Source organism: Microcaecilia unicolor, chromosome 4 (genome assembly GCF_901765095.1).
Source record: "Microcaecilia unicolor chromosome 4, aMicUni1.1, whole genome shotgun sequence".
Lineage (NCBI taxonomy): Eukaryota > Metazoa > Chordata > Amphibia > Gymnophiona > Siphonopidae > Microcaecilia > Microcaecilia unicolor.
The window spans coordinates 219,405,063-219,417,902 of record NC_044034.1 but is presented as its reverse complement, the minus strand read 5'-3'; the positions used below and the strand labels follow the sequence as shown (position 1 = coordinate 219,417,902).

Below are 12,840 nucleotides of genomic sequence, written 5' to 3'. Positions count from 1 at the left end.
TAAGACACATTGGTGTACCAATATATGTCCAGTTTCAAAAATATAAATATCTCAAAACATCCTATGAAACTCATCATTTAAAAAAATTATCCTTTTATTTATTCAATCATATATTCAACTGATGTATGTAATTGAATGTTATAACTACATGGTCAGTCCTCTTATTCAGCAATACTACTACTACTATTTAGCATTTCTATAGCGCTACAAGGCGTATGCAGCGCTGCACAAACATAGAAGAAAGACAGTCCCTGCTCAAAGAGCTTACAATCTAATAGACAAAAAATAAAGTAAGCAAATCAAATCAATTAATGTGTACAGGAAGGAGGAGAGGAGGGTAGGTGGAGGCGAGTGGATACAAGTGGTTACGAGTCAAAAGCAATGTTAAAGAGGTGGGGTTTCAGTCTAGATTTAAAGGTGGCCAAGGATGGGGCAAGACGTAGGGGCTCAGGAAGTTTATTCCAGGCGTAGTGTGCAGCGTGACAGAAGGCGCGAAGTCTGGAGTTGGCAGTAGTGGAGAAGGGAACAGATAAGAAGGATTTATCCATGGAGCGGAGTGCACGGGAAGGGGTGTAGGGAAGGATGAGTGTGGAGAGATATTGGGGAGCAGCAGAGTGAGTACATTTATAGGTTAGTAGAAGAAGTTTGAACAGGATGCGAAAACGGATAGGGAGCCAGTGAAGCGACTTGAGGAGAGGGGTAGTAAGAGTAAAGCGACCCTGGCAGAAGACGAGACGGGCAGCAGAGTTTTGAACCGATTGGAGTGGAGAGAGGTGACTAAGCAGCATGTTTACATAATGCGATACGAGAACGCTACTTGCAATAGGTACAGTATTCATCAAACATATAAATGGCAAGTGACCGACTCACCTGCAAATGCACAGTACAGACTTCCCTCTCTGTCCCGCCCTCGCGTCAAGACGTGATGACATCAGAGGGCAGAACAGAGAGGGAAACGGAGTCGGACTGTCGGACGCTGCCGCTGGAGCCTGAAAACGAACATCACGCGCACCAACCTCCACCCTCCCCGCCACCGCTCCTGCCCCCCTCCGTATCGGGCCCCCTGCACTGACCTGACAGCGCCTCTCACCTCCGTGTGGAAGCGCTGCAGGCAGCAGCAGAGCGATCTGCTGCTGTCTGCAGTGCTTTCACACGGAGAGGCGCTGCCAGGTCAGTGCAGAGGGCCCGGCACGAAGGGGGGAGAGAGCGGCGGCAAGGAGGGTAGCTGGAAATCTCGCCTGTTTTAACGGGCTTAATGGCTAGTTTTCTATAAAATGTGCATTGACTGATGTTTATTTGCTAAGCTAGCATTTTAGGGACATCCTACAGAAAACTTCTGAGGCAGACCTCTGTGGCTGAAACACAATTTGTAAAAGTCTTTGAATACTTCAATAAACCATTGATACTCTGGACATCATCTAGTCTTCAGTCTTTTTTGTCGCCTTTGCTGTGTTGGATGCTCTCAATTGTTTAAACATCATTGACTCATTATTATATTCTGCTGTTAAAATTATAGAGAACAGAAATCATACCATATACTATCAGTTTATCTTGTTGGGCAGACTGAATGGACTGTACAAGTCTTTATGTGCTTTCATCGACTATGTTACTTACTCAGATAGGCACCATCCCTTTCTGAAGAAGTAACCCCCATCTGTCTGTCAAACTGGCTTTCTCCTTCTCCTCTTACCCCAAATCAGTGGAATGATCTAGCACACTAAACATTGCCAAAAAGGTAATCTTTGGTTCTATTCACACAGGAACACAATTAGGGATGGGACCATACAGCATCATCAAACTCTCTACCTAAGCAACTAAGATGTACAGATGATTAAGATCTCACAAGCTACTAAAGCCATTTCTTTCAGTACTCAACTCATAAACTAATACCTTATATTAATACCTGTTTCAACTAAGCTAATTCTCTAGACTTCTTTACAGAGAAAATATGTAATCTTTCGTGATATATTAAAATTTATCTTGATTGTACTAGTTTTTCTTTCATGTAAGCCACATTGAACCTGATCCTGTTTGGGATACTTTTTCAGTTTCATTAACACTGGGCCATGCTTTAAAAGCATACTGCATGCATATATATATTCTGTACTTTCCACACAGCCCAAAGAATCATCTTTCACGCCATGAATGAAAATGTTATGCTTGGAAAGTAGTCCTTTATCCCATACCTGGAGGTGGATAACACTGTAAAAGTCTCAGCAGCTTCACTGATAGCCAGGGAGCAGGCACAAAGTAATAGGTATAGTCTTGAAGATCTGTTGATGCAGATGTCACAATCTAGAGCACAGAATACAGAAAAGAAGCAATTATTGCTTTTGTTTGTGTGGGTTTTTTTTTGTTCTTTTAGTTGGATCTGTCTTTTGGACAGTCCAGGGTACAACTTACCATGTGGGGTTCCACAGGGATCGGTCCTGTCCCCATTACTGTTTAATCTATATGTCAGTCCCTTGGCACTTCTCATTCAAACAATGGGTATTAGTTTTTATTCTTATGCGGACGATTTCCTTCTTATACATTATGTTAAACCATCTAATATGGATCTTACACCACTACAAATTTGTCTGGATAAAGTGGCAGACTGGCTCACAACATATCAATTAGTATTAAATCCAGATAAGACTATAACATCTTGGATAGTAGGACAGGGCACATGTCCAGCAGTGGTACCTATGCTATTTGGCAAGAATATCCCTACAGTTAAATCTTTAGATACCTTGGGGTTATAATTGATTCTGCTCTGACTTTCGAGGAACAAATATCTGATGTAGTGAAAAAATCTTTTTTCCATCTTAGGAGACTTCGGTCAGTTAGGAATTCAATTAGTAAGGATTCCCTTAAAACGTTGACATCTGCTTATATTACCTCACGCTTAGACTACTGTAATATCATATATTCAGGGATCACCCAAGCTAGCTTGAAGCGATTACAAAGAATACAGAATACTGCAGCACGTATGATTTGTAGGGCCCGGAGGGATGACAGAGTAACACCTTTGCTACATCAACTGCATTGGCTTCCAGTTGAAGCAAGAGTTAAGTTTAAAGCCTTAGTCTTGACCCATAAGGCCTTTTATACACTAAATCCTGACTATCTGTCAAATCTAACTATTCCTTACACTGCCACACGAACCCTTAGATCCCTGACAGATAACAGGTTAGTGATTCCTCCTCTTGCTAGGGCTAGATGGGAATCTACACGGAATTCGGCTTTTTTCTATCTGTCTCCCTCTCTTTGGAATGGCCTTCCAAAAGAGATCAGACTTGAGAAATCTTACTTTCATTTTCGGAAACTTTTGAAAACCTTCTACTTTATCGAGTATGTAGATCAGAATTTAGAATAATGGAAGAAAGGTTATAAATGGGCATCTGTAATATATACTAAGTCAAAACTGTATTATCTGTCTGTGTAGATTATATTATGTATTTAATTTTGTATCTGCAGTGTTCTCCTGTGTATTAATCATGAGTTATATTGTTTTCATCTTATGTAGCTAGTTTGTTGGGTTTGCTGTGCTTTCCTGTAATGATTGGAGTTCTAATGTTTGTCCAATTTGTACTTATTGTACTGCTTTTTTTTTTTTTTTTTTTTATAAATTGTAAACCGTTCTGTCTTGCAGTAGCAATAAGATACGGTATATAAATTGATGTAAATAAATAAATAAATAAATAAAAACTCATTCAATCCTATATTAAATTTTGTAAATTTCATGCACTATAAGCATAGGTTAAATTACTATGTATTAATACAGAGAATATTTTCGATTACCAATGCCACCAACTAAAACTATTTTTAAATATCATAATTCAGCAAGCAAATGTAACGAGCCACCATCCTAAGAGCCGAGAGACCGGCAATAAATGTTTTTAAAAAACTATTACAATTTCAAAAGCTCTCTGTATGCTTACAGTAGAACTGATAATGCTGTGATATGGTTCATGAGAAATAAGCCAGAATAAAAAGCTTACTATAGCCAAAACATGTTTTAGTATGTGCTTATTTAACAAATTATTCCCTTAAATGCCACCTTTATCTTTCATTTTAGATATAAATTGACACATATACTGAACCCCTATGACTTTCAGGACTAGAAAAGATAGAGTTCTACAAACAACCTGTTCTGAAACCAATTACTGATCTACCTTTAATTTTAAACTGTTTGAGTACAAACAAGTAAACACTGACCACAGGTAACTGACTCAATTTTTACCTTCCCCCAATAATCAGTGCTTTTCAATTCAAATTTATTCACTGATTTGTTTTGGGGAAATCAGGACTTTCCCCACCTCCTTCCTGCAGTCACCTAAGCCATTGCTGCTGCTTCTCTAGAGCAGTGGCAGCCAAAGAAGTTACTCACCACAGGACCAGACTCGGAATTTGCGCAGGCTGCCAGCCACCCAATGGAGAGTCCAGTCCCACGGTTAGTGGCTTCCTTTGCCATAGCTGCTCATCTAGAGAAGCAACAGCAGAAGTGGCAGGGTGTTAGGGGGTAAACATAGAAGGCAGCCACTGGACTGAGGTGGGGGGGTGGGGAGAAGAATAGAGGGCAGACACTAATATGAGACAGGATAGGGACAGAGATGCGGTGCTGCTGGACATGGCAAAAATAAAGATACAGAAAGGAGAGATGCTCAACATGGCTGGAGGACAGTGGCAGGGACATAGAGGGGAGTTGAATGATGGACATGGGTAGAGAACAAATGCTAAATGGACCAGGAGACTCAGCCTAAAGAATTAAAAGAGAAGAAAGTGGAAACCAGAGACTGGGACCAACATGATTACAAAAAACAAAGGTAGAAAAATGAGTTTTATTTTCTGCTTATTAATAGTAACCTTAAACAACTGAATTAAAAAAAAAATCAATTCATATTGAGTGAATCGATCAAGTGAATCAAATATCAATTTCAGCCAAATCAGACAGCACTACCCCCAGTCAGTCATTCATATCAGAATATTCTGCCTGCCATATCAGTAGTTTTCACTTTTAAAATTTTTTTACTTTTTCACTTCTTAGCTGAGCAACTGAAGAAAAAACATTTCACACCCTAAGACACTTTCTTGCTGTTTTTGCTCACCACAGCTGATTATTTTTCCATTCTCAGCAGCTCATGTATCTGCTGTCACCAGAAAACTAATATGACATGGATCTGTTAACTTAATATACTCTATAAGTGGTGTCGGTCCCACCGTATTTATCCAGTGGATTAAAATACATATTTTGGTCTCTAAACATGATTTCTGCTCAAGTATGATCTGAATCCCTCAAAGGTTGATTGGCCTCTTATCTAATATACACTTCTTCTGGTTTGTGTTTATCCCTTAGCATTTGTGACAAATGTACAAAAATCACTTCACAGAACTGTCATACATGTTATCATGCCCATGTACAATGGAGATGAGTAACCTCAGCAACCCTAGTTACACACTTGTACTAATGTGATGGTGCAGATGAAAAGAATCTGTAATTATAGCTTGCGCCACGTCTTGAGATGAGCTATGACAAGGCTTCACCTTGGCACCTGAGATCCCTTGCCCCCGAATTTTTATTACTTATTTTTGTGTGCCTCAGAAAACATTTCCTACCTGCCTGCAGCAGTTTAGCAGTTGTTAGCTTGAGCCGAGCAGTACAGGAAGCTCGGGTGCTCTTATGGATTCAAGCCTCGTGGGACTTGAAACCATGAGAGTACTCAAACTTTCTGCACCATATGGCTCAATCTTATAACACTGAGCTGAACCGCTCCGGCTAAGCCAGAAGCTGCCCAATGGCAATATTTGAGAGAGAGACTGCACGAAGGCTTCGGGGAAGGGGGGGTAGTTATGAGAGAGAGACACACACAGACAGGGTGAAGGCTGGGGAGGGAGTATATGCAGAGACAGGTCAGGATCTAAGTCATGATATGTAAAACAGAGGCCATTACCTCTTTAATTCACCTACTGGGTAATGTCATACTGTCGACAATTTGCTTCCAGAAGGGAAACTTCTGGTTTTTGGCTGTGATGTGCAGTGGCACCTTAAGGGACTGATTTACTAAATTTTCAGTCACAGAATGGGAAAAGATCCTCAGTAAATTAGTTTCTAAAGGAGCCGCTGCTGATCATAGAGGGGATTCCTTCCTCCCCAATATACACACTTCAATTTCACTGGAAACAACTTTAGGTATGGGGTAGAGGTCAAACAAAATAAGTTTCAGTAACTGGCTCCTAAGTTTTGGAGCGGGCTCCTAGATTCAGTTAAAAAAAAAAAACAAAAAAACAACTTTAAGGCTTAGGCTATGATGTTTAATAGAAAAGTAAACCAAAATGAGATTTCACTTAAATTACGAAGGCCAACATAATTTTTTATTTTTTTTATTTGTTACATTTGTATCCCACATTTTCCCACCCATTTGTAGGCTCAATGTGGCTTACATAGTACCGGAGAGGCCTTTGCAGGCTCCGGTGTGAACAAATACAGGGTGATGTTGTGGTAAGATCAAGTTCATGTGGCACGGTTAGGGAATAGGAGAACGGAAGAGCTGTGTTATGTCCATTACATGCTATAGTTTGGTTGTGTTGCAGAGATTGGCAATTTAAGTTGGATCGGTAGGGTATGCCTTTTTTAAACAGGTTGGTTTTTAGTGATTTCCGGAAGTTTAGGTGGTTGTACGTCGTTTTCTTTTTTTTTTTTTCTTTATTAAATTTTACATTTATATCCATAAAACAAATGACGGAATTTCAGAAATAATTACTATGAGGTAATACATTACCCAGAATTTTAACACAAAATTTTCATACATTTGTCCACAACATTGTGAATCAAGAGCTAAGAAATTCTAACATAGGAAAAACATTAATTTATAATAATAAAGAGTGGACAGGAGATACGAGCATCTACAGCCAATTTTAACAGTATTATCATAATTACGGGTTCTGCTCCAGAGACAGAACATTCTTTTCCTTTGCTTCAAAAAAATCTAGTAATTTCTTAGGATTAAAGAAAAGGTAGTTTACCAAATTCAAGGTAAAACAACACCTGCAAGGAAATTTCAAAATAAAGGTACCACCTAACTTTAAGATCCTAGGTTTGTACATCAAAAATTCTTTTCTTTTCCTTTGAGTGGCTCACGCCAGATCAGGGAAAACTTGTACTTTATGTCCCATGAATAAGTCATTTATATGCCTGAAATATAACCGTAAGATATTATTACGGTCCGGCTCAAGTGTGAATGTTACCAACAATGTGGTTCGTTCGGAAATAAATTTGAGAGAAGATTCCAAGAACTCTGTCAAGTTCAATTCAGTAGAAGGAGCTGCTTGAGATTTATCTTTAGGTAATGAAGATATCCCTGTAATATATTGGGTTCTCGTTATAGGAGGATATGCCTCCTCTGGAATCCCCAATACATCCTTGAAATATTTTTTTAGCATGTCCAGCGCATTTATTAAAGGAGACTTTGGGAAATTTAAAAATCTCAAGTTACTCCTTCGTCCATTGTTCTCAAGATATTCCAATTTTCTATCCTGGATTTCCCGTTCTTTGATTAAAGCCTCTAAGATTTTGTAATTTCTCAACTTGTCCTTCAGTTTTTTGAAACTTAACATTCTGCTCTTGAATTTGTTCAGACATTTACTGATTAGATTTCTCTAAATCAATTATTTCATTTTTAAACGAAGTATTCAGCAAAAGTGTTGTTCACTCCCTGGATAGCATCCCATAACACATTCATAGTAACCACTGCTGGTCTTTCTAAAGCTCCAGTACTCACAGTCCTGATCTCCAGGGCATTTGAAGCAGATACTCGAGCAGAGTCCTGCATCGTTGTTCCTTTGCCCGGGGTGGATGTACTCGTGGGTCCTCCTTCAACAAATGCTGAAGGACCGGGAGATTCCACGGGTTCCAGACGCTGTGACCCCACGTGTAGCAAATCGCTTCCGGGTCACAGAGGTGCAGTGTAGGAGGGAGGGCTAAGCATTACTCCCTCAATGCTGCACTCGGTCCTCGGAGGGGCCGAGTCAATCGAGGTGGGTATCCGTTCTCCAGGGACCCCCACCCCAAAACTGCTCAAAGTTGTCTGGCGTGTGGTGGAAGTTGATTGCGGAGCCACGAAGGTAGGAACCGCTATCTTTCCTTTTCTCTTCCCCATCGCTAGGTCAGAGAAAATTTTCCCTCGCCAAGGCATCTGTGAGAGTTTCAGGAGCTGTCGGACCCGACTTCTGCTCACGTCGCCATCTTGATTCTCCGTTGTACGTCGCTGTCAAGGCTTTTGGTAATGTGTTCCACAGTTGTGTGCTTATTTAGAAAAAACTAGATGTGTCAGTTGTTTTGTATTTATTTATTTTGCTGCATTTGTATCCCACATTTTCCTACCTCTTTGCAGGCTCAATGTGGCTTACATTATGCCGCAATGGCGGTCGCCATTAACGGAATGAGAAGAACAAGTGATATTACAATTAAGGTATATAAGATAACAAGAAAATTAGAAATAAAGAAATAATTATTACATATCAGATATTTAGGATGAGGATAACGTATAGTTTTAAAACATAACAGAAAATTAAGTAATCAACTTAGGTAGTTCAATATTGATTAATTGTAATACAAATTTGATGGTAAGTCTTTTATGAAGGATTCTTTTTATAAGTTTCGTTGAATAAGTTGGTTTTCAGTGACTTCCGGAAGGTTGTCAGATCAAATGTTGATTTTAAGGCAGTTGGTAGTGCATTCCAACGCTGCGTGCACATGTAGGAGAAGCTGGATGCATATAATGATTTGTATTTTAGTCCCTTACAGTTGGGGTAATGGAGGTTCAAGAAACTGTGTGAAGAACTTTTTATTTTTCTTGTTTAAGTCCTTTGCAGCTTGGGTAGTGCAGATTTAGACAAGATTGTGTTGACTCGGATGTATTTCTAATTTGTAAGTTGATCAAGTGTGTCATGTAACTCGGGGCTTCTCTGTAGATGATTTTGTGAAGCAGGGTGCAGATTTTGAAGGCGATGCGATTGAGAGTCAGCCTAGTTTTTCGCGGAGGGGTTTTGCGCTTTCAAATCGCATTTTACCAAATATAAGCTTAGCTGCCGTGTTTTGAGCGGTCTGAAGTTTCTTTAAGGTTTGTTCTTTACATCCCACATAAATTCCATTGCAGTAATCTAAGTGGCTTAGTACCATTGATTGTATCAGGTTGCGAAATGTTTCCCTCGGGAAGAATTGCTTCTCGCGTTTGAGTTTCCACATTAAGTGGAACATTTTCTTTGTTGTGGATGCCACTTGGCTCTCTAGTGTTAAGTTAGGTCCATTGTAACGCAGAGGATTTTCAAGCTGTCTGAGATAGGAAGGGTGTGATCTGGGGTGTTGATACTTGTGCGGATGTCCGTGCTGTGTTGGGATGAGAGGATGAGACAATGAGTTTTTTCTTTATTGAGTTTTAGTTGAAATGCATTTTCAGGCATTCTAGAACAGTTACCAAGTAGCAGTGTAAAACGGGTATGTAATATGTAATAGATAAGTAATGTGTCTGATCCAGGTTTAGTGGCCAACAATGGAGTGGTGGGGGTGGGGTTGTGGAAGAAATACTGCACCCTAAGGGAAAGCACAATATCTCAAAAAGGGTAATTTTATCTATAACATACTAACAATGAACCCCTAGTCCAGTGATGGCGAACCTTTCAGAGACCGAGTGCCTAAACAGCAACCCAAAATCTAATTATTTATCGCAAAGTGCCGGTACTCATTATGGGCGGAGTCGCCACATATGACTCCACCCCTACGATAGCCACACCCCTTACACCAGCCATGGCGCATATAAACAGACATCATTGAAAATATTATACTAGTATAGGAGAAAAAAATAACATGATTTTTTTTCATTATAAATCATTTCTTTAAGCTGTTACAGCTCCAATATACCCAGTGCAAAATAAGACAGCAGATGTAAATTCTCAAATTGGACATATTCCAAACACTAAAATGAAAATAAAATGATTTTTTCTACCTTTGTTATCTCTGATTCTGCTGCTCTCTTAACTCCGTTTCCAGGGCTTCCTTTCCATTTCTTTCTTTACTTTCCTCCTTTCTTCTTCATTTCTTGCCCTCCATCCATGTCCAGCCACCCTCCTTTCCCCTCCAGCCACAGATGTCCAGCCACCCTCCTCTCCCCTCCAGCCACCCATGTCCAGCCACCCTCCTCTCCTCCCTGCCTGCCCTCCCTCCCAGCACCAGGCAGGCCTCCCTCCCACCCAGCACCCAGTGGCACCCAGCTCCAGGCTTGCCTCCCTCCCTCCCAGCACCCAGTAGCTCCCAGCACCAGGTCTCCCTCCCACCCACCACCAGGCCACCCACCCACCTAGCACCAGGCCACCCTCCCAGCATCAGGCCTCCCTTCCACCCACCCAGCACCAGGCCTGCCTCCCTCCCTCCCAGCACCAGGCCTCCCTCCCTCCCAGCACCCAGTACCAGGCCTGCCTGCCTCCCTCCCTCTTCCAAGCCAACGAAGCACCAGGCCGCCTACCCTCCCTCCCAGCACCAGCGCTCGCCCTCCCTCCCTCCTCCCAGCACCAGGCCTCCCTCCCATCCAGCACCAGGTCTGCCTGCCTGCCTCCCTCCCAGCACCAGGCCTGCTTCCCTCCCTCTTCCAAACCGACGAAGCACCAGGCCGCCCGCCCCGCCCTCCCTCCCAGCACCAGCGCTCGCCCTCCCTCCCAGCACCTCCCAGTACCAGCGCTCGCCCTCCTCCTCCGAAATTGAAAAGGCGTCGGCAGCTGCAGCGAAACGCGGCATGGTCTTCGCTCGGCGCACCTTTGCTTCGCTTCTATCAAGCTCTGGTCCCGAGCTTGATAGAAGCGAAGCAAAGGCGTGCCGAGCGAAGACCATGCAGCGTTTCGCTGCAGCTGCCAACACCTTTTCAATTTCAGAGGAGGAGGGCGAGCGCTGGTACTGGGAGGTGCTGGGAGGGAGGGCAAGCGCTGGTGCTGGGAGGGAGGGCGGGCGGCCTGGTGCTTCGTCGGTTTGGAAGAGGGAGTGAGGGCGGGCGGCCTGGTACTCGGAGGGAGGGAGAGTGGGCGGAGCGGACCGTCGGCACGCGTGCCATAGGTTCGCCATCGCTGCCCTAGTCTATAAGAACCCCCAAGTGGATATCTGTTTGATGGCAGTCACTGGGTTTACACAAACACAGGAAAATAATAGGGTCCTGTGGTGTGAGGGTGGGGGGGGGGGGGGGATTATCTCCAAGGCCTTCACACCCCTTTACAGATTTCCTGGTCTTTGGTTTTCATTCTCAGACAAGTATAGTGATAAATGAGTCTTACTTTATACATGGGCACCTAACAAACTTAAAATGTAGATATTAAGATGAATGCAAACAGGTAGTTACAGTCTTCTGTTACTCAGTAGTATTCACAAGAGCACTACTCTCCTCCTTCCACAGTCAAGAAGGATTAATTCTTCCTTGTACAGGTCCAACAGATAGCTCTGAGGATCTCTGCTGGACTAGACCCTCTACCCTTCAGAGATGGAAGGAAACTCCTAGGGAATTATTTCAATTTACGGCTCTTAATTCTTCTCCATCTGTTCATATACACAGGGACCTCCAGTCACCCTCTCATTTCCCGTGAGCTCACAGATGCTACTGGTTTGGGCTAGTCTAGAATTCAGGCTAGCTTATTAGAAAAAGGTATCCTATCAAATAGCTGCTTCCACATTGTACCTGGGGGAAATGCTATCCTTTGTATCAGAGCCGAGTCAGATTCCAGGACAGCTTACAGTCTTAAGAAGCCACCTTTCTCTTCCCTCTCATTGGAAAGGGGACATTTCCCTATTCAAGCCTCTGCAACCTGAGTGAAGTAGACAAAGTGGTTAAGCTTGAGTTTAAATGGCAAGCTGTTCCCTTCTAGCTTTCGGGGTTCAAGGTGTGAAAAAAAAAGTGTGTGCCTTCAAACCCATGAGTATGTATTGTCCCAACAATTACCCTCCCAGTCCCTCCTATAGGTCAAGCTTAATTGCTGCTCTGTGGAAAGAGACTAGATGCGGCTTCATGCAGATTTTAGTGCAGACTTCCCTTGCCTAGCATGTCCAGAAACTAGGCGTTAAAACACCAAACACTGACACCCAAGTCACAGGTTTTGATGTTTTAGGTTCAATTTAATGAAAGCTCTGTATGCCACTGAAATAGATGAAAGTACTGGATCACTTTCTTTATGACAAATGTGTTAGTCGTTTATTACTGATTACTGTTACTAGAGCTTGCACTTTACTACTGTGTTCTCCAAACACATGATTTGAATCATACTGGACTTGATCTAAAAGTTCTCAAGACCTGTTACATTTTTAATGCAGAAGACCTCTGTCTCATGCTTTTTTAAATGTAAGATGGTACCTTACCCTACTCAGTCTGGATACAGCCAAGGACACTGAGGTTTTGAACTCTTCAGGGTTCTTCTGTGCCAGAGTAGTGATGAGGCTTGTAGCAGCAGTTACAACTCCCTGGGAAGAGAAGACTAGCATTTAAATAGTTTTTCTTGTGCCACTGCAAATATTCACAGACAAGAGTCATCCAAATTTGCATTTTCTACAGCACAAGAGCCATTCTATTATATTCATATTTCCAGGGAAGTTAATGGCATTTTAAACTTGCAACAGAAAAGGGTCTGAAACAAATGGGATGCAAATTGTGCTCAAGAGAACAGACTGCAACTTTTGCAAATTACACTGGATATCACTGATCACTTTAGAAGGGAGAAGGGGAAGGGAAAGGGATTTTGGCTCACTCCTTTTTCAGTTCTATCTTTAGATGAGTGACATTTGGGTACAGTAGGTATGTTCTGAACCCAGAGAGTATATTTACCTTAGGCAAC

General features: G+C 42.1%; 1 protein-coding gene across 1 annotated transcript in view; it reads right to left on the bottom strand.

The window, feature by feature from the left end:
• Positions 1-12,840, bottom strand: part of AP2A2 (adaptor related protein complex 2 subunit alpha 2) — a 279,757-nt gene that overhangs the window by 166,626 nt on the left and 100,291 nt on the right. Inside the window, 2 exon segments of the mRNA XM_030201248.1 lie at positions 2,187-2,295; positions 12,368-12,469. Of these exon segments, the coding sequence (XP_030057108.1) occupies positions 2,187-2,295; positions 12,368-12,469 (211 nt within the window).